Here is a 24149-nt window from a genome sequence, read left to right as displayed (position 1 = left end):
AAATAGTAATAGATTACTTACTATAACAATCATCTGATGGAATAAATTCATTGCCAACAAAATTACCTAATTGGGAAAACATGTTTTGCGTATTATTGTTTTTAAATATGTCACCGACCTCCATATTTGCGACTTTAAGTATCAAATTGTTCACTCAACTAAAAATAAAAAATATTAGTAAATTGAAAAATAAATGTTATTTTACACAACAGTAAGAGAAATTTGACTATTTGGGAATCAACAAGTATAATAACTGATACCTTAAAATAACAGAAAATTTACTTCAAGTTACTAAATTTTAATGATATGCAAATTAATATAATACATGATCATTAATTATATAATATCCACACCGCAATAACATTTAAAATATTTATCATAACATATAACAATTTATTAACAGTATTTTTATTATTAAATTATTTAGATCAAAATTACATATCTATGAACATAATATATTCTCCAGTTACAATTAAAATATTATTTGTTATAAATAATATTAAATATTACATATTATAATAATCAAGAATTGAGCAATACTAACATTTTTTATTTCAATACTTCATAAACCAATACTCAATACTCTATAATTTTTTTTAAATATATAGATAGATATATATTGATATTATTTAATTTTAAAAATCACCTTTGTCATACGATATATTAAAACATCATGTTTCATTTCAGTTAAAATGATACATGATATTTATATTATGTATTGTCATGAAGGGCTATTAAAACGATATACTCTATACACGAACATAAAAAAATCTCGATTTCAAACTTCAATTATACTAAAGTCATAAAGCTGGGTTTACACGACAACAGTACAAATCATATATTATACGACAGTTGCTATCACGCAGAGAGTACTAATTACACAATACTGTCATCTGATTATATGAACTTAACGAGTAAAAAAAAATCTTTAATTTGTCCAGTCTTTCAAATCATTAATTTGGGTAGTTATTTATCAATTCCTAAAAGATATGTTATGATAAAATATGAATATTTTATTGGCAAAGTCTTAACGACAAACTTATATATCGATCCGATTACATAACGAACGATGTTATTACATAAATAGTGAAAACAGTTATTTAAATGCTAAGAAAAAGTCGGAGTAAAAATCAATATAAATATTGTAATTATATAACCAATCTAAAATATATTCAGTGGAGGACTGGAAAGGGATGCCAGGATGCAATTGTATCCCGGGCCCTAACTTAGTCGGGCCCCGTGTACACTTGGAAAAATAATTTAAATATAATGCTTTTAAAAACTATTTGTCAGTGTTATTAATCATTATCAATGATAATTATATTTATTAAAATGAATGTATTCAACAGTAAATTTAGTGAATTCTTCTTAATCACCAGTAGTAAAAATCAGGTTTCTTACAAGTTGAATCATATATATATATATATATATATATATTGTACTAGTTTAGTTATATCTTGGAGATAACAAACAATTATCAAATTTTACAAACTTCAAGCCTAGCTGCTGTATAATTTTTTTCTTATACAATTTTTAAATAATACAAGAGTCTTGCAGCAAGACCAAGACCATAATGGCTCTGCATTATAATAATATTGGTCTTGGTTTGCTCATTAATAGTTTATAGGCAGTGGCGGTTCTAGCGTACGGGCAGGGTGGGCAGCTGCCCGTACCAAAATTTTTACGTTCACCTTAAAAGGTTCACTGTGATGTTTAAATAATTAAAGAATTAAGGAATTCAAATATATATTTGTTTTTATTATTTACACTTTCATAAATAAAAAAGTGTTTAATTGGGAAATCTTTGTTTTTGGAAGCTTCAACATTGTCTGATGTACATCAACAAATAAGTAATTATGGCGAAGCTTTCACTAACTTGAGAAAAGTAGTTGAATTATCTATGGTAATTCCTGTATCCTCAACTAATGCTGAACGAAGTTTTTCTACTATGCAGCGTATTAAGACTTACTTGAGAGCTACAATGTAAAATCCTAGGTTGAGTAACTTTGCTTTATTATCTATAGATAAAGAGAATTCGGAAAAATTGTTAAAAGACCCAACTCCTGTTCTTGATATGTTTGCAAAAATAAAACATAGAAGATTACAATTTCAGATATAGTAAAAATATATATAACATATATATCTAATTTGAATTAATATTTTTATTTTTTATGTGTGTTAACTGTTAAGGAAAAAACTGTAGCTTAGGAAAATTTAGGATTTAAATTTAGCTTACAGCTTACTTATAAATGTACATAAGGATGTTATACATTTTTTATCGGATAATAGCAACATTTGGTTTCTCTGTGCAAACAAAAGATATTTATTATTTATTATTTAAATAATTACAATTTATAAATTTACCTATGAAAACAAAATAAACAAAAATTTATGTCACTTACGTGAAACGGGACGTAACTTGAAACATAAAATATATTGTTTGCCCGTACGAAAATCTAGTCCTAGAACCGCCCCTGTTTATAGGGTTTAAATTACAAGACATACCTATCTGAGTTTATATAACAAAATACAACAGAATACAATTTGTATATGGTTCTATTATAAATTATATTACTTTCATTTTTTATTTCATAATTTAAATACTTTAATTTTGTTGGAATATAAAATTTAGTAAAAAGTCCATAAATTCGACTATAGGTAATCTAAAAAAACCCAATCAAACCTGACTAACTTAACCTTATTAATTCTAATTGAAGGTTTGTATTTTTTAATAACGTATACCATATTATTACATTAACGTATATTGTTATCGATTCAATGTTTTATACTGATGCAAAAAAAAAAAAAAATAAAAACTTGTTAAAAAAAAAAAGTTTAAAATACTATGGCATACAAAACACAACATTTGATATAAAAAAATCCAAGGGGGCAAGCGCCCCCTTCTCCCCCCTTTGAAAAAACCCCACTGAGTCTAACATAAGAAACGTATAACGATAAGAATAAACGCAATAGCCGCTTTATTACTGTTTTTTTATGTCTTGCAGTCATTAATTTATTATATAACATTATTTTCACCATACATGATATTGGTAAATTAACTAGTGTAAGATGATTAAAAATAATATGAATGGAAAACGAAAATAATTATTGAGTATTCATTAATACACTATACATACTCCACAGAGCAAAATACTACAAAATACAGCACTAAAGCTAATATTAAGAAATCAGTAAATATGTAAACACTTTAAAAGAAGAAATAAAATCAATATTATTATATTATTATATATGCTATATTATTTGTGTTTGATCCACATTCATGATATTTGTATGTTTTCCCACGCATGCACAATAATAACATAAATTTGATTAGTAAGATTTTGAATTTATATACAATATGTACTTTATTTCACAAACTTTTTAGTTTTAAAATTATTGAGAGTAAATATTGAAAAACATTCGCTCAAAATTGTTTTTTTTTTAAGTCAAGATAAATAAATTAAAATAAATATTTATACTACTTTACACTGGATTTTTATTGATGATAGAAATATTAAGTCTTGCCTATAATGACGGAAAAAATCTGTTTTATGTATATTTGTTTTTTCTAACATCAAGATATATTAAATTGTTAATTAAATTATAATTAAATATAGATTTGGCTTCATAACAGTAAAAGTCAATAAAACCTGTAGGTATATCAGTGTCGGTCTGGCTCATGGTTGGGCCTCCATCAATAAATTTACAATGGGTCTCTAACAACATAATATTGGAGAAGATTCAATAAATACCTACAAAAATGTTTATTCTCGCTACGCTTGAATTCTACTACAAATTTTAATTTATTATATATTATCGAATTATGATTGTATATGTGTATGTGTCCGTTAACAATACTTATCTCAATTTTTCAAAGTATTTATATTTTTCCGATTTTAAAAGAAAATAAAAATGTATAAACTATAGCGGTTATACCTAGTTATTTTATATCACGTCAACAATATTTCAAGATTAAGATAATTACTGTGATTTTTCATATTAACGTGGTTGCTTTGAGCCCAGGAGAAGATTTAGGAAAGGTTAAGGATTCAGGAGGTCAGTTGACTCACAGTTAATATTTGTTGACAAAATTGACCACTTGAAGATTTCTTAAATTTTTTAAGTGTGCCGACTATAAGTTGAAATTAAAACTAAAGTGGCAAATTTCCCGGTTTCTAACTCCCCCACAAATGATGCCACAGGTTTAATTGTATAGTAAAATAAAACATCTGTATGCCAGACTCCATGTAAGTTTCCATTAAATAAGATAAATGTTTACTATGATAATTATGAATAAACTTAAAAAACAAATATTATATGACCCTATTGTTTTTTGTTACAAGGAATACATTTATAATCCACTTTCAGCTCTAATAAGTGGTCTCTTGAAATAGCCTGACCCACAGTTCTCTAACTATATTTATTACTTTTATTATTTCTTACAAAGAAGTTTTTATATTTATATTTTTATAATTGCATGGTAAATAATTATAATATTGAAAAGAGTAACAATAAATGGACAATAAGTATATTTTATTATAAATGTTGATGAAAACAAAATATTTTTTCATAATAATATTTGTTAAATATGTGAAGAAATTCAAATTTAATATGTATAAATTGAATAGTATATTATTGGTAAACCACAAACGCTCAAATTTATTATTAAAAATTTGAATAAAACACCCGATATCGAGTGTAATTTAATAGCTAAACTGTAGCAATTCAAAGGTATAAAGTAAAAAGTTCATTTGATCATAATAATTATTAAACATGTAAATATTTTATACAAGTAACTCATTTTTAGAAATATACTAACCACGCATTTTTAAACAACTTAAAATTATTTTTAATCCAAAATAATTACCAATAAATGTCTTCCAACGACGTTCCAATTAAATTGAAATAAAAATGCTTGATATTTCCAAAGAAACACGAATGCTCGAACAGCGGTAATGCAAGTACGCAGTAAACTGACTGAGAAGTTATGAGGGAAATGAAATAATCTTTAGTCATCACGTTTTGTGCAATGTGACGTACACGAGTCACGCGTAATATTTATGTAGGTGTAAACGTCATGGAACTTTATATGGGTTGACAATAATAAAATATATAATATTGTTTGTTTGAATCTATTATTTGGCATTTAAATAATTGATACATTATTACCTAACCAATATTGAAATTGTTAACACTAATAATAATACATTTTTAAACAGTGTATCACGCTTATCATGAGTGTAGCGAGGATGGGGCAGGGTGGGGGACACTTGCCCACCCCTGTGCCTCAAACTGAATTATATTTGTTTATACCAAACGTGTAAGTTTTACATTAAAATCAAAAATTAAATAAGATATAATTCTAAAAATAGTTTAGTGGGACCGAGTGATATCTACACGTTTAATCGTTTTGACGTTTTATGTGTTATCCAATGGTCTATCTGTAGATTATTTGAATTACGAGTTTAACACTAATCATTTTATGTTTTTGCCCCTCCTTGATTTAAATTTTAGCTACGCCCATGACGCTTATGTATTATATTAATTGAATTTTTAAAAAAAAACAGTAATATAACAATAAAAAAAATGTATTTTTTGAATGCAAAGTATATTATTTTTTAGTAAAATTAGCCATAAAGCCGTATATATAATATTATTATTTTATACCTATATTATATTAAAATAATAGATCCTAGTCTTTACTAATAGGTCCTTAATATGTATTTTGTGTAAAATATTTCTTCTCTATAATCAAGTTATATATATTTGTTGTATTGATTAGTATATTGTTTCGTTTGACTACTTGTACAGTCAAAGTCGAAAGTAAGAATTTTTGCGCCCGTGGAAAATATTAAAATTACATTCTATTTTAAACCAAAAATCGAATACCATTTACAATTTTTTTTTCTGATAATTAGCATACAATCATACTTATTAAGTTTTAAAATCATTATCAGTTACAAAGTTAAAAATATAAAACTAGTAATCAATAACAGATTATGTACTAAAAAAAATTACAACCTCTAACATTTTATACCCGAGGATGAATCCCCATCTTCCTCCCCTAAGTTCCGCAATTGCATATAGTATAAACAATCAGCTCTTTTTTTTATTAATATACGTACAAATTATGTTTACATACTTTCGATGCAGTAATGTACGAATTGTTATGAAACTTATAAAAATAAAGACTAGAAAAATAATATTTGTCATTTATTCAGAAGACCCTAAACAGATCTGTGAATATTACTTATTTAAGGTAATTATATTTTGTCTCAAACCAGAATGTTGTTGTATACTGGTCTATAATACATACAATTGAGAACCATGATACTACTGAATTTAGACTTTAGGTTTAGATTTAATAAATAAAGTATTACGTGTTTTATTTACTTTCATATAAAATAGCCTTAAGAAAAATTGTTAGAAATATTGTTTAAATTCAAAGTATTAATTTGATATAAATAAAGACTTCAGTGATATTGTATATAATTAAATTTATTTGTATTTTGTTTTATATTTTATTTATAAATAGGATTAATATCTATATCTGCAAAATAAAATATACATTCTAAATAAACTATTTAACATTTGATAAATATATCATATGTATGTATAAATTAAAAATACATAAAATAAAATAAACATAAATCACAAAGTTTTTACAATTTATGAAAATAAATGCATATTATTAGATTTAGATTTTGACTCGATAAAATTATAAATAAATTTTATAAAGGCATATTTTGATAATAAGATTTAAACATATTAACTTAAAAATAAAAATCATGAGAACAAATATGCTAAATATGCAAATAAGCTAAACTTATTTTTTCCTAAATTCTATTTAAAGATTTATAATTTTCATTATATATTATAACTATAAGTTACCTATACTATTCAATATCGTTATGTCGTAAATATTAAATCCATTAAACATTATAAATATTTATAAAAAAAATATGTATTTCAATATAATGAATATGAGATTTACATAGATATTCATGAATATTTCACTGTTTATTAATTTCATTGCTACTAAATAAATCCTCTTCAAACAATCTTTTTATGATATCATCTATTTCTTTTGTATCGCCAAAATAATCTAATCACAATTAAAATGAAGTATAAAATAATAATTTTTCAATAAAGAAATAAAAATATATTCACCTTCAGTATCCGTAAAATCATCATCAAGAAAAGTATTGTGATACATGATAATATCTTCGTTATGTACCAATCCATTTTGAACGATGTTTGTCAATAAATGTTTCTCATTATTTTGAGAAATTTCTTTTTCTATTTCACATTTATTTAACTTTAATAACGGAACAGGAATTTTTAACCTATTACGAATTTGGTTATTATTAATTATATTTTTAGTAGTCATCAGTTTATGTTTAAATGATCCATATTTTCGATTTTTCGATGAATAACGTAATTTTCTTAAATTTTTTTTATACTCGTAATCGGAGTAACGAGTTTTTATTTTTTTTTTTGTATTTTTGTGTTTTTCTTTTTCTTGGGGTTCATAAAATAATCTTGAGTTTATATGATGACTGATTTTTTTCTAAAAAAAAAAAAGCTTCTATGAAGTATTTTCGTACTTACATTATATAAAAGATTATTATATATTTAAATTTATATTCTACAAATCAAAATATTTTCAAAATATCTATTAAATATTATGTTATATTTTTGCAATATAATAAAAAATAATTAATCTAATTAAAAATCTTTATGTAAATAATTAAATGCATATATTTATTAATCATATTTAAATAAAAAAAGAAAAATTAGAAATTTAATTTAAAATATCAATAATATTAGTAAATACAAATACTTCCAAATAGCATATTGAAATATTCTAAATAATTTTAGTAGAAAATGTTTGTATTAATGATGGATCGATGGAATATTTACTTCACATACAAAATTACACGTATTATGCAAATTATAGTTATGATAATTTATTATAATTCATGTTTTTAGGACTTTCGAACTTGGGTAGTTTACTCAATACAGTTTTCAAAATACTTTTTAATTTTATATATATATATATTACCGGAAATATGAATAATTGAGGTATTTTATAAAATGTCAATTTTTTTTTAGGCAAAGTACAAACAATTTTATAATATATTATATTACTACATTAAAATTCTTATAATTACTATATATTATTATTCATATTAGAGACAAAATTAATTTTTTATCTATTATTATATTATTACTATTTTATAAATACTACTATTATTTATTTATTATAACATGCTGTAGAAAAGTGACATTTTGAAGTGCACAAAATGTTATTTTTAAGGCAAATACACTTTTTATTTTGACACTTGGACTTACAAACACATTTTAGAAATCCTTAGCCAATTCTTATGGAATGAATTTTTATCAAATCATTATACTGTTCATCAGATAAAAATCTAGTTTTAGTGGCCTCATTTTTAAAAAAATGTTGTAGTATGTTATAAAAATTTGACTTCATATAAATCGTATGCATAATTGCAACACCAAAACGAGACACGAAAATTACCAGAAAAATTACGATGTTGATATATAAAATTATTAGTACGTTTAATATATATATACCTAATAATTATGTAAATAATAATATTGTATCTCAAAATTATTATTATAGTAGTAAAAGAATATTAATCTTTATTGCGTTAAATCGTGAATGCATATTTATAATAAACGATAAGTAAAGTCGTTGGTAATAGGGTGCCCAATTTTGTTTGTTTTCTTCATATTGCCTACTCCACGATTGGCATTATACATAATACCTAGGCAAAGCTCGTATTATGTATATTGTCGAGTGATTTTTGGCATTTTGCAGAATACCGGATTATCCATATTTCTGGTAACATACTTATATATATATATACATTGGAAGAACTGACCGATACAATTGTAATTAATTATTTAATAACTTCTATTTTTTTTATATATTTGAGTACTATTATTTTTTACTTAGATATTGTATGATTTTTGTGTATTGTATAATTAAAATAAAAAATGTAATTTTGATAAAAACACAAAGTAGCACATATTTATGTTATTCACTGGTCAATTCTTTCGATTACAACTTGTAACTATTCAAATACTAATAAATGTATTTGTATTATAACTGTATACAAATACAATATTAAATGTCAATAATGTCAAATCGATCGTGGGTTCATCAATTGTTCTTCATGATTGTTTTGTAAAAAATATTCCTACTTACCAAACTTAAAATTTAAATAAATTGTAATATTATAATTTATAACTAATAAATAAGTGTATATTATTGATTATGTTAATCTGTTAATTCATAAATAATCAGTGATTTAATAAAATTTAAATTATTATTTTTGATATCGAAATTTAAAAATAAGTATATATCTGTATATTTTAAATTTGAAAAACTTTTAACACTTTAAGTGAAGTATTATAAATACATATGGAATCTATCATCATAAAATAATCGAATATTGTTTTTGAATACTTTTTTCTGAGTATTTCGAATAAAAGTTCTAAAGCCTTTTAAAAATATTTTACCTAAATCTGAGAACTTTAGATTTCATACTTTATGGTAATATTTGTTTTTATTACTATATTTTATTTACTTTTGATTATTTATGGTAATATTTGTGTTACCAAAGTATTTGTATTATATTATATTTTTTATTGTCTAAATGTGAATAAGTCATGATAAAAAAATTAAAACTAAAAACCACAATTACACTAAAATATATAAGTAAATAATATAGGAATAAATAAGTGATAAAATAATAGTTTAGTTATTATAGTTCTTCATAACTAGACATTAGAGTAAAGTAAAAATAACAAGAACATTCTTACTTAACACACTAAGTATTTTCATTGTTCATAAATTCCTGGCCATAATATTATTACGAAAATAAATTTCAAGACGTTTATAAGGATTAAGTATACAAGGAGTTTGATTGCATGTAATTATGTATATTTTACACAATTTGAAATAAATACGAATATTTGTAGCAAAATTATAAAATATATCTCTTTATAAATTATTGTGAAGCAATTAAATGCTTATTTAATTATTTAAATGTATCAAGTTAAATATGCAATGCAATGATTAACAGACGATCGGTGTAATGACATAAATAAAGTAAAAAATAAACAAAAGAAAAAAAATAAAGTAAAGGTTGAATAATTCATAGCGATAGAATAAAATTTATATATACAATATAATATAAATTATACAATAAATTAATTATAACAAACCTATACAATTATAACAACTATAGGTTAGTTGAAAAAATAATCAATTATTAGTAAAAAATCATGCATATTAGTAAAATTATACAAATAAAGTATACATTTTTAGTTTTCTATTAAAACTTAGTTACCTGTTTTCCATAAAAACAAATTGTAGTTATTTTTTTGATCGGTTTCCTATCAGTTTTGACATTAATCTCTTTTTTTTCTGAAATCTGGGTACTAGAAATAATTTTATTTCTAGATGTCTTAACTATTTTACTTGTATCTTTCGTATCATGTAGCAAGCATTCATTATTTGCTCTATTTGCCACATGTAAATTAGTTAACCTATATTTATCATTTAATACCATGTATAGAGAATTTATTGACTCTAAACTACAATCTGAACTGTAGGCTGATTCATCTGATTCAAAACAAATATCATCCTGGGATATAATTTCATTACAATGAGAATAATTAACTTGTTCGTTATCAATTACAATTGGTAATGGAATTATACCATTCAAATTGTCTTCATTTCGGTCATCTTTAAACAATTTACGATTAACATTACTATTATAATTTTTTGTAGAATCACTTTTAAAATATGTTTTTTTCATCGCTAAAAAAAAAAAAGAGGAAAAATTGAAGTATTTCATTTTTATATTCAATAAAAAGCATTTAATAATAAGACAATATTAAATTTACTTTCGTATAACCTATCTAAGGGCTAAAATATTTCAATAATTACCCATTAGTTTGTTCATTTTAAAATATACATAAGATAAATCATTTTTATGGGTCACTATAATAAAATGCATGTATATATATATATATATATATATATGTTTATTACGTTCTTAAGTGACTTTCCTATTATAAAATCTTATTTAATTAAAAATAAACTTATTAAAGTAATTTTTACACAAATTATTTATTAAACTTCTTAAATATAAGATGGTTCTAGTTGTTTGAAAAATATCGTTTTTAGGCCTTGGGCTGTGACAAAATTGTGGGACTTTGGCTCAAGCCCGTAACCAGGCCAAATCTTCAGGTGAGACAAACAAAATTGGAGGGAGACATTAGAAAAAAATCAATATTAATGCTATTTTTAATTTATTGATACTACTGTAATTTTTATAGTAGGTACTTTAAATTAAACTAAAAATAATTAGAATAAAGTGAACATAATTAAATTTTAAATATTTTTATTATATATTATTTTTTGAATTTACCAGTTTTTTTTTTTTTAATTAAAACAGCTGCAATTTTCTATCTTTTTGCTTATTGAAGTTCATTAATGATACATCCAAATTTAAATGTTCAGTTCATCTAGACTCAAACGCTAATAAAGCTAAACTGGATAGCCATTTATATTTCATCGATTGCCTTTGAGGATTTTCTAGTCGGGTTAAACAGGAAAAAGTTGATTCACAAACTGTTGAACTATATCCAAATACTTCAACTGCTGCTATCATTTCATATGTAGCTTTAAATGCTTACGTTGTAGATAATACTCAAATAAAATGTCCTTGTTAGATATATAATTTTCTTTTATATAGTTTTTTACATAAATTGTTTCTTCTTTTGAAGGAGTATTAATATTAAGATCTTTAAATATTTTAATATTATCGTTATTCAATTCGTATATGTTAGAAATAGGTTTAATAAGTTCATCATTTTTTTTTCAAAACGAGTTTCCATTTCAGATTTCATTATATCAAAAACTTCATAAAATATACGTAATAGCGTAATACTTCTATCATTTTCAACATATGTATTGGTACCAGATGATTCACTTATTAATTAATTAATGAAAATAATTAATGCATTTTATAGAAGTCTTTGTTTTACGTTTTGGAGATTCAGTTATGATTTCTGGTAATAAACTTTCACTATCTTTTAAAACTTCATTGAACACCTATTTATTTCTTGATTGTTTTAAACTATTAATCACACTATAAATAATTGGAATTGCTGAGGTTAAACCCGTTGTGACATATAACCAAAAACATATTTAAACCCATCAAAAATCAACATTTTTTTACCTCTTTTACTTACAACAAATTCCATTTTAAGAACGGTAAGTTAGAACGTTTAGGTAAGTTTTCTGGTGACAAAAAGAACAGATACTGAATAGAAATATAAGAATTTAACATTGGTCAGATAATTATTGTGTGCGAATTATAAATAAATTATGATACAGTATATCGAACAGTGTACCGTTATTATTGACGATTATCAGTGTATACATTACAAATGTCTTTTACATATACCATAACATAGATTCAATATTGCTTAAAAATTAAAACCAATGATTTCCAAACTTTTTTTGGTGGAAAAAGCTTTTGGCGGAAACGGGAATCGTACCTTTTTCGTTTTTGGCGGAAAAGGGCTATGACGGGAACAATCAATATTATTTTGGCGGAAACGGGACACTCCCGATGAAATTATCATGCAATAAATGATAAATATCTAAAAACCACGGCTGTAGATATTAAATACCCTACTATCTATAGCCATGCTAACTACCCAAAAGTCATTACCTACTTTTTTAAGATTTGTTGAGGGAGTAACGATAAGGTTTAGGGGGGACAATGCCCCTCTTAACCCCGTGGCTACGGGTTGGCTTTGGCTCTTCCGATTTCAATTTTGTAAAAATCTCAAGATTTCCTGACATATTTCCTAGATTCTAGACGTTATTTGAAGTATACTTTTCTGCCTTAGATATTTACAAGTAAAAAATGTATGAATTTAGAGTCTTTTTTTTTTTTTATCATACTGAAATCATTTATTAATTTTTTGAATAATAACTCGATCAGCATCTGAAAATATATATCGGACAATTTTGAGGTTTCTACAGAATTGAAATAGAACCAGCCAGTTTCACAATCTTGTCACAGCGGAAGCATATTTCTATTCAAAAAATAAATTGGTATACAGCCGTATTTTTATTATATTAGCACAAGGGCGTACCCAAGTGAGGGTATTCGGATCCAGACCCCCCCGAATTGAAGTTTCTCCATACTCAACGATTTAATAGTGAATAGTATAATAATAGTATATAGTGTATTTTAATTTCCCATTATCAGATAAAATAACAATTTTGGACCCCCTTCCATAAAAAATTCTTGGGTACGTTATTGTAGTATGTGCATGCGCATGCGGGAATGCTAGACGTGGCGCAATGAATATTAACTTAAAATTCATTTGCGAATTAATTAAGAAACATATTAAAATAATTTCCATAACATACTATACTATGTATATACTTCTTAACTGTTCAATAAATTTTATAATTTCATTCAACACATTTGTTAAAATATTTTTAGAGCTTGGACATTTTTTAATAATTCTTAAGCTATTTTGATAAATCTAGGTCTCGTAATAACTAGGCTTAGGGATTTATAGCTCTATAAAATACACAAATATGCATGCAAATATGCTTCTAAAATCATTAAAATATATTTATATATATTTATATGCATTAAAAAAAAAAAAAAAAAAAAAAAATGACCCCATAGCACTCAAAATAAAACGTGTCCATCAGATGTAAACGTATCTTTAAACTCCAAAATAAAACTTGATAGACGGCTATTTGTAGATTGTACAAATTGTTACAAAATATACTCGTACGTTTTATGTATGATAATAATCGACTGAACTGAACACTAAACAAATAATCTATATCGACTAATATCTTTATCGACACCCGGTCGATATATATATAGCAGGTTATATAGTCGATATGGGTTTATAGTATTATCATTGATTACACTAGTATTTATAATCAATACGAAATATGAGAGGTAGTTTGCAGTTAACATATTACTGAAAGTATTAAGTCCTCTTAGTATATTTTTATTTCGATCGGTCGAAATATGTATATATAGTTATATGTATCTATAGTTTTTAATTTTAAATTTGAAAAATTTGTTAAATAAGCATAAACAATTTAAAATATATACTCACCTGAAAAATCTATCAAATATGCAAAAATATGCACATTCAAATTTGAAATGTGATATCATGGTACTGAGAAACAAATTGATTTCGCACTCTGATATATTTAATAATAATTAAAAAAAGTATGGAAATACTAGAAGTCCCTAGGCCTAGTAATATCTAATAGCAAAATTATAAAATACAAGCAGTAAACTTCTTAGACAGGTATTAGAACTGGTTTTGACTAGAACCCTGATGGAAAACATCAAATGAATATTGGAGCTTAGACATTTGGAAAAAAATTTATTAATTAAAAAAAATATTTAAATATTAATACGGACGGCGGTTGACCGAAATGATTATATAGAGGGTATGATCGCCGATTTCATCACTTACTTGAAAAAATGGGCGTATTCGCGTTGCCGGACGAAAAATTAACAGAAATAAACATCAACTGCTTACAATATTGTAAACCAATAATATTAATATAATGTAAAATAATATTATAATTGCGCTAAATATTTTAAATCTTTGAAAAAAAAAGAAAACTATTAACAACACGGACCGTGATCGCAATATTGTAGCGGAACAAATGGAACTAAATGTCCATCTTGAATTAAAAAAAGACGATGACCGATGACCACAGGTAAAATAATAAAAGTGCTTCTCAATGCGGGGGACATTAATTACCAAATTCGCAGTGTGGCATTTGTGAATATTATAAATTTAGTTATCCCTTCGTTAGAAAGATAAACAATATGATGTTCAAATTGGATGATATCGAAGTAATTTCTACTATATTGATAACATCAATAAAAACGTTAAATTAACTTTTAAGACGGGTAAAATTGTGATTTTCGTATTATCAATGAATTTGCATTTTTATTTATTGGGTGCCAATCGAGAAACAGAAGACAATTTTAATTTAGAACGCATACATTTTATCTGTAATTATGTTTATAATTGAAAAAAAATCTCGACTAAAAACTATTATTAATTGAGATATGTAAATGTTTACTTTTACACCGAGCCGTACCGATCCATTTTTTATCCTGAGGCAGAACTGAAGCAATGTACAACCTAGGTTGTAGGGTTGTCTCACTCACAGCTTTTAATATGTATCATACGATTCGAAAAAATCTGAAAAATTGTTATTAGGTTTCTAGCCAAACAAGAAATAACATTTTTAGCCACAAGTATTTAATTATTAATTATCAACTTCTTATATTAAGATAAATAAATAAATTTGATATTTGCAAATTATTATATGTTTGAAAATAATAGATTATTATTATAAAAATATAATAAAATAATTTAAAACGATTATTATTTATAATTTAATTATCCTTGCTTTTGTGTCAGCAAATATACTGTAGATATTAAGCAGGTACCGACAGAGCCGCAAAAACTGGGTGTGCAGAGTGTGCCATGCACACGGGCCCCAAGGCTTACATACATTTGGGGGGGGGGGGGGGGCTAGTTCCAACCTAAAATTAACTACAGTTTATAAACACACAATTATTTAATAATATTATATTATTATTTTATAATAAAAAGAAATTTTTTTTAAAATTCAGGTAAGGATGTTATAATATTTTAGAGTAATATAATATTTATTTAACAATGAGTCCATGGAGTATTTGAGTAGGTAGGCATAAAATATAACTACCTAAACTACTTAAATAAATTTACTACATAAATATGTAGTGAAGTATAATATATAACAGTTGTAGGTATTTCATTTGATATATATATATCATACACTAACTGATGTGAAACGTGTTTTAAAACGTAAAAAAATTGATACTTATAAATAAGACGTACAACAAAAATAAATCCTAGGAAGGGGCCTAATATAATTACCGCACACGGGTCTCCGACTTTGTAGTTGCGGCACTAGGTACCGACAATAATTAATACTTTTGCGCCTCCCCAGCTTCAGGCGTCTAAGGCAAGTGATTCGCTCGCCTCATCCTAGTTACGGCTCTGTTCTACACCTACTTAAAACTGTAAAATGTCTGTTTAATGGTCTTCATAATAAACTATTATAGACTATACAGCTTAGAGTTGATTTCGAATTCAGCTGTCGGATTTTTAACTTTTTAATTAATAAATATTATTTGATTATTTAGATTTAAAGCTTTTTAACTAGAATGAGAATATAAAAATATGTACGATTTAAATTATCAACATAATTAAATATTAATACATTATTAAGCATATAAAAGAATGTTTTAGCGTTTAAGAATATACATTTCATTTACATTAATTTTACAATACTTTTATATTTTATTTTTTAAATTGTTTTATTATAAAAAATAATTGTTATAGTTTAGATCATAACGACTTATATAAATAAAATGATAAATGTCAGACAAAAATGCAAAAATATTATTGTTGGACTAAAAAAAAAAAAGTTTATTTTAATGATTAAAAATTCTAAAAAATAGATGAAGTATTCTTAAAGGATATTTGCTTTGTGAGAACAAACGCATTCTTTATTAATGAGTAACAATTATATTAATCGATTTTTTCTTGATACGAAAAAAAGCTTCATTAGGTATTTTTCAGTTTTAATGAACTCAGGCATATTTAGATATCGATTATTGTAATTGACTTCGTATATCAAATTAATAGATTTAAGTTATAATATATACATACAGGAGGTAGACAAAATAATATGAACAACTGACATACACGTAATTTATTTATTTATATTTACATATTGATTTATTAATAAGGTTTCGGGCCACCATTTGCTATTGAAGTAGCTTGAATATTTCGTGGAACGGATTTGTAAAGGACCTGAATACTTTCCAACGGAATTTTGTCACATTCTTTTATCAAAATATCCTTCAATTGCATCAGTGATGTTGGAGATACAGTACAAACAATATGTAATTATATTGTATAGTGTTTATATTATATTGTTCATCTCCTCAATTTATATTTATAATATATTACAGTAGACTTTCGGATATCCGGCAATATTTTATATATTATTATATATATATATTTTTTTTTACTGTACTGACAAAAGATTAATTCACATTACGTCATAAATTAGTATGTTATATGTATTATTTAAAGTTTTAATAAAATTAACTAAGGTTTTTCAATAAATAAGGATGCGTTATTAAGTGAAACTCCATTAGACGTCTTTGTTAATCCGACAGTCCTCTGGTCTGATATCTGTTGGATATTATCAAGACTCCAGTATAATCCTTAAAATCATAATAGAATAAAAATAACTCAAACATGGAAATCTCCCAAATGTATTTATAATTTTTCGTATAATAATAGTGCCTTGTGTAATTAAATTTATCATTAAAATGTTTCCTATCTATTTTTAAACTATATTTAATAAAAATATACTCTAATGTTTATATGTTTATTATATAGTTTACTTTATTTTCATAAATACTAAATCTATAAAATAAATAAATCAAAATCTCATTACTTGATCCCTAAAATAATCCTTATTTTTTTAGAATAATCACCAATTATCATTTAAATAACAATCAAAATTTTAATAAAATATAGAATAAACATGCATTTATAATGTTTAAAAATACAATTTTAATGAAAATACTATACAACTTTTTTGAACATTAAAGTAAATTGCACATGTTGCTAAATTGATTTTTTATAACATCAATACAATTATAAATTAATGATAATATTTTTTTCTAAATAAATAAGTTTTTTATATTAACATAAATTAAAAAAAAAAAAAAACTAATTAATCTAATATTAAGAATACAATTTAAATTAATTAATTGTTTTAATAGTAATATGTATATGATTAGAGTTAACAATGATTCATTCATGAATAAAAATAGAGTTTTGAAAGTTTCTAAACATAATAATGATTTAAAAAAATTAAATAAGTGTAATTAAATAATAACAATGATTGTTATATTTTGATACACAACACACTTATACATAGTATAAGAATTCAACTAATAATTACAACATGTACTTAATCACATTCATTTTCAACTATAATACTGTGCATAAAATATAAAAATGAATATTTTAAAATTTACAAATTAATAATTATAAATTAGTTAATAAACATTGAAAACGAATAAGAAGTGTAACATGTTTACAAAGGAAAATACTTCTTTATTTTGGACAAGAGCTTGAAAATTATTTTTTTTCTTCATATAATGATAAATTATAGTTAAGGTATAATTTTTTTTTTTTATATATGATCAAGAACTCCATAATAATATTGTTCGCAAATTAATATAATATAATATTTGTAAAAAATAATATCAAGTTTTTGAAACGTGACAAATATATTTTGAAAATTAATTTATGATAAAAATTTATATAAATATTAAAAATAGAATTTGAAAAATTTAAAACTATATAACATTCTTATTTTTTTTCAACGAGAACAATAATCAAAAGAAATAGATGATAGTGGAATGTTCTACATATCTTACTTATTAATATAAGTTAATAAAAAATAAAATTTTTAAATTTATTCACATTTACTTTTTACAGTTATCATTATTTGGTTAGTTTGATGAATTAAATATAAGGCACTAATAAATACTGAGTTGGCTCTGAAACAAAATATAAATATACTATTATTACATAGTTATTATATAATACATAACTTACATTCTGTTATACTAACCATATTGAAATAAATATAAATTAATTATGACAGACATTTTAAATTAAGAAATATTAATAAAAGCTTTATTTATAGTTTTAATACTTTATAAAACAAATTTAAACTTCTCTAAGAAAATGTATTAGCATTAAAAAAATCTTTCCAATATGGTATTGGGTATTTACATGTTGATAATTTATGTTAACTAAACATCATAGATTTTAAGTGCATTAAAATCCGAGCCCTACTTATGGCCATACATTTTTTTTAAATATAAACAGAAACTTATATTGTGGATAATTTATATTTTTTTTAATTTTTTACTAGTTATTTTAAAATTAAAATTAACAATCTTCTAATTGAAATAAGATACATTTTACATTTAGTATTGATAATTATATTATATATTATACATTTAAAATTTAAAAATACAAATATTTAATAAAATAATAAGAAAATGTTGGTAAAATATTAAATAGTCAACTAAAAAAAAAGGCAATAATTACTATAGCGTGCTAATTATAAAAATTTAATAAGAATTACAAGTTTCACTTATCATTTAAACCATTGAATTTGAAGAGCATTATTATCTTTGAGTTTAAAAATATTATGAAAAACTGTATTAAAATTTAAAAATAATTAATTTTAAGGCAACAAATTTACTTACAACCCCTCTTTGAAGTAATCTTTAAGTGTATTACTGAACCGTTTAGAATACTTGACAAATTCTCGTTTTCTCTGTTCCAATGCTTGTTTATTACTTGGTCCAGGAATGTACGCGGATACTTCATTTACTGCATCAAGTAATTTTTTTATAGCACTGGCTATCTCTCTATTAAAATAAACATTTTTGTAATTAACAAAAAAATATATTAAAATCTGTGCAATAAGTAGTTCTAGTTCTAGTAACTAAATCAGAAAAACAGAATAAGAAATTGTTTACAATGTAAAGCTTAAATTACTTTACATTCATTCCTAGTATTTACATATTATACAGTATAACTATTCATTTATATTAATTTATTACTTTTTTATTACTATTTTTATATCATCAACAATGGATTGAAGTAGCTTTCTATTTTTTTTGAATTTATGATATACTATTTTAATTTAATAATAATCTTATTTTCAAATTAAAAATAGTAACATTTCAATTTATAACTAAAATTAAAAAGGTTAAATTGTAAGATAGTACATAACATATTTTATGGTTATATTTCTTTTCAAAAAATCAATGATTTTATTATTAAAATATATTGAAAATTTAATATAATTACTCATTCTCTCATAACTCAAAGATAGCAAGAATAAAAAGCATAAAATAGTTCGAAGAGCTTTCTATTGAAACATAATAAATATAACAATAAATTAATTGTTATCCATAATTACAATACATTTTAAAAGTTTCATTTAGTATATTGTATAAGACCAATTAAGATTTATATTTTGCTGAGTTAACAAGGAAGACTAATTAGTGATTGAAATTAGTAATGGGAAGAAGTAACTAATTTCTATTGAATTAGTCAATAGTATTGAGATTAATTTGGTTGTTCCATGTGGTATAATTAGTCATTTGACTAATTTTATTTTTATAATTTTACTAATTTTACTATTTGACTAATTTTTATTTGATTAATCATTAAATAAATGTATCTCATTTTGAGTCATTTTGGTAAAAATAAAAATTGTATTTAACTTTAGCTTAAACTTAATAAATATATATAATATTAATTATACAATAAAATGTTATATCAAAAACTCTTTTAACACAGTTAGATTAAAACAGTTGAATGATAACTAAAGAACTATTATTAATTTTTTATTATTAATTATTATTAATATTATTCTTAAGAACTAATTAAGGTATTAAATATTTATACTCATAAAATCCATGTCAAATACTTTTTATATTTTATTATTTTTATTACAATTTATTAATTTAAAATAATTTAAATATATATGGTTTACTTAATAGTTTCCAAAAATGTTTTACGATCATTGATTTCATCTGGAATACGACTTAATATTCTTTTTAATGCCATAGACTTTTTATTTAATTCTTGAAATGCATCTTCAGACCTATTTAATCGATATTCACCACCTAAACATAATTCATAACAAATATTATGTATTAAGTAAATATACTTAATACATTAATATTATAATTAAAATTGTCCTAATAAGGACAAATAACAACAAATTATAATTTTAAATAAAATTAATATTCAACCAGTTTAACTTATAAAACAATATTATGCTATAAAATCAGTTTTTATTAAAATTTACTTAATTTACTAATGTATTATAATGTATTAAAATGTAATACTGCGATTTTGTTAATTTAATAATAATGAAAATAAATATTTCATATAAATAAAAAAATAATAATAAGAAACTTGAAATAAGAGATTTTTTAATCAAGAGTTGGTTGAATTAGTTGAATTAGTATAAATAAAATAACTAAAATCAAAAACATATATAAACTATTTTAATACTTCAGTATATTAGTTAATAAATTAATAATGATGCTTTAATTCTATGATCAAACTTTCGAACTAAAAGTTTAAAATAAGTTAATATATTACTTTGGTATTTCAATTGATCACAAAAAAAAAATAATATTATTATAATCTTTAAAAATGAATTCTTAATAATAGATCATCCAAGAAGTATAGATGTATTATAATCATTATTTTGTGTTTTTATCGGAAAATGATAAGCGAAATATTATAAATTAATATCATATATATCAGAACATTTGAAACATACAGACTCTTCTTATAAATATTTATACTATTTTATATTTAATTATGTATAAATTGATTTGAGTTTAAAATAAATTAAAAAAATAAAAATATAAGTAAGTTTACTAAAAATTATATCAATTATTAATATTAACTAACTGATAATTAAATCAAATCTTACCTTCTAGATCAGATACCGTGCCTTGAAGTCTCAAAACACTCTCATTCATATTTATACTAATATCACCTTGTTTCATTATACCAGCTACTAAATTGTATGCGAACCCTGGATGAGTATTTTCTGTTTTAAACAATGCTGACCGTAAAGTTTGAGAAGCAGAAACATTATGTTTCTCCAACTGAAAATCATTAAATAAAAAAAATAAATATTTTAAATAATCATGTTTAACATATAATCTAAACATTAAATATTTTAAAATTCTAATTGAAAAAAAATTTAATAATAAATTATATAAATAAATAAATTCAATGGTGAAATGGCTAATGTAACTCTAGATGAATTGTAAAAATTATGCACCATTCAATAAAGATTCTTTACTAATGAATATGTCAGTTAGTATGCATATTGTCAACAAAACAACTTTTTAACTTACATTTTTTCATTTTTATGTGTTTAGAATTGGTGTCATTGCAACATAAATAACTAATGAAATATTATCTACAAAATACTATAGGTATTATGTTAAAATAATATAAATTAAATTTTCTTCTTTTCCTTCACCTTTTTTTCAACTATTTGGGGTCGACCACCCTTGTCCTAAATCTCCACTTATCTCGATTTTCTAAATCCCCTATGTACACGCCAACAGCCTTCATATCATTCTTAATTTAATCCATCTTTTTTTTGGTCTTCTTCCTCTTTTCCCTTCAGTATTCATTTTCACTCTTACTGCTTTTGTTTCTTTTGTCTCAGAAAATCATTTTTTTTATCTTATTTATAGTTAGCAATTTTCTATAACATTTATCTGAGTTAGTTTTTTAAAGCTTATTAATTTGTTTGAATATTAAATTTATAAAATATATTGGAAGGTTCAGAGAAATTAATTATATATATATATATATATATATATATATAACTAAATAATTTAACAATGTTATTTTATTGATAAAAATTTTATTTTTAAATAAACAGTAGGACAGTAGAACAATAAATTACCTATCTCTTTTTGTAGCTTTTAAAGATAAATTTTGAAGTTGAAAATGATAAATTTAATATTATGTCACTGTAAACAGTCATGGATTTATGAACACAATGTAAAATAGACTACAATTTTAATAAGAATCTAAGTGGATCTCATTGACAGGTTAAATAACCAATTGACAAATTAAAACCTACCTATTATTGATATATAACCTATTATCGGTAACCAAATACTGCAATAATTATACAGTGATAAAAATAAATACCTGAGATAGAATGGGCCTGATTAATACTGGAAGAACCAAAGAACTGACGGGCGTTTCGTCGCTCATTTTCATTATTTATCGACGAAATCCTATGGGAACGAGATCACTGTGGAACGACGATCAGACAGACGATCATTCTTCGAAAATGAATCGAAAACGCCGTCGGTCAAGCGCGACGATACCTTCCGGGTGTTCGAGATTGCCGATGGATGGCGTATACGATTCCGTCGAATCACCGATATCGCCGAATACTCACGTTACATGTCTGTGTACAAACAAATTCCGATGATTGTGATTTTGGGCGCGCACCCGCGCGTATGTGTAAACGTGTGTGCGCGTGCGTAAATGCGTAATATATTTCGTGTGTGTGTGTGTGTGTGTGTGTTGTTGGAGTAATAATAATTTCCTAAAACTCAAAACAGAAGAATTATATACGCAGTCGCGAACTACAGAGAAAAATATGTGCTATGAAAGAAATGCAAACAATTAATAATGATTGGTAATAATAATAATAATAATAAATGATAAGTGTGTGAGTAGAGATATTCAATTTTATGTGTGTGCGTGTTTTAACATATCGTGTTTTTTTTTCATACGGATGGAAAATAATTTAATGATAACGACAAGTGTAACGTGCGGACGGTGCGCATCGGAACGCAACGGTGGCTGAGGGCTGTTGTGCACGAACAATGATGAATATAATCGCGACATTATGCCTACTACGGAGACGCTGAGGTACAGACGATCGAAACTCGGAACGCTCGACGGTCTCGTTAATGTAACCGATCCAGTTATAATTCTGTAATCGTAAAAACGATGATTTTGGACTTAAATTTCGAGCTAACATCATTTTTACCACAAAAAAAAAATAGAAAAAAAAAGGTTAATTTTTACGTCTGCACTCCGGTGCGTCATGAATTACCTATTAACTGGAAAGAACGTTGTAACTGAATGCGTTGGCCGGCTTAAAAAAATTTGCCTGGTCGAATCACTCAATTCGTCGTTAAAATTCTTGTGTTCGCTATCTATTTCAAAAATGATTACTAAATCACTATGGCGGACATTTACTGTCACTTAACGTAAAAGTGTTACTCCAAAACCTGAGTCCGTGATTATTACATTTTCATTCTTCAGAATAGTCTCATAGTTATATACATTTACATAAA

At 24.0% G+C, this 24149-nt stretch overlaps 2 protein-coding genes across 2 annotated transcripts in view; both read right to left on the bottom strand.

Annotated features, from left to right (window-relative positions):
- LOC112691757 (protein timeless) overlaps nt 1–4997 on the bottom strand; it is a 31609-nt gene extending 26612 nt beyond the window's left edge. Inside the window, exons 1-2 of the mRNA XM_025566148.1 lie at nt 4868–4997; nt 22–158 (exon numbers count right to left, since the gene is read on the bottom strand). Of these exons, the coding sequence (XP_025421933.1) occupies nt 22–124 (103 nt within the window). The 5' untranslated portion in view covers nt 125–158; nt 4868–4997. The remainder of the gene's footprint in view (nt 1–21; nt 159–4867) is intronic.
- Nucleotides 4998–18592: 13595 nt separating this feature from the next.
- LOC112691744 (programmed cell death protein 10) lies at nt 18593–23461 on the bottom strand. Its single transcript, XM_025566129.1, has 5 exons — nt 22984–23461; nt 21737–21914; nt 20780–20912; nt 19479–19643; nt 18593–18758 (listed from the first exon to the last, which is right to left on the bottom strand). The coding sequence occupies exons 1-5, from the start codon at nt 23053–23055 to the stop codon at nt 18674–18676; spliced, it is 633 nt and encodes a 210-aa protein (XP_025421914.1). The 5' UTR covers nt 23056–23461; the 3' UTR covers nt 18593–18673.
- Between the last annotated feature and the right edge of the window lie 688 nt (nt 23462–24149).

This window comes from Sipha flava, unplaced genomic scaffold, assembly GCF_003268045.1.
Source record: "Sipha flava isolate LNK unplaced genomic scaffold, YSA_version1 66_pilon_pilon, whole genome shotgun sequence".
Taxonomy (NCBI): Eukaryota; Metazoa; Arthropoda; class Insecta; order Hemiptera; family Aphididae; genus Sipha; species Sipha flava.
This window is presented reverse-complemented; position numbering and strand designations above follow the sequence as displayed.

Bases quoted from the DNA above. Each gene is read 5' to 3' on its own strand.
- LOC112691744 (XM_025566129.1), bottom strand. From the start codon at position 23,055: ATGAAAATGAGCGACGAAACGCCCGTCAGTTCTTTGGTTCTTCCAGTA. The intron at 19,644-20,779 runs GTAAACCATATA...TTATTTTAATAG, and splicing joins ACATTTTTGGAAACTATTAA to AGAGATAGCCAGTGCTATAA. The intron at 18,759-19,478 runs GTAAGTAAATTT...ATTTTGTTTCAG, and splicing joins GATTACTTCAAAGAGGGGTT to AGCCAACTCAGTATTTATTA.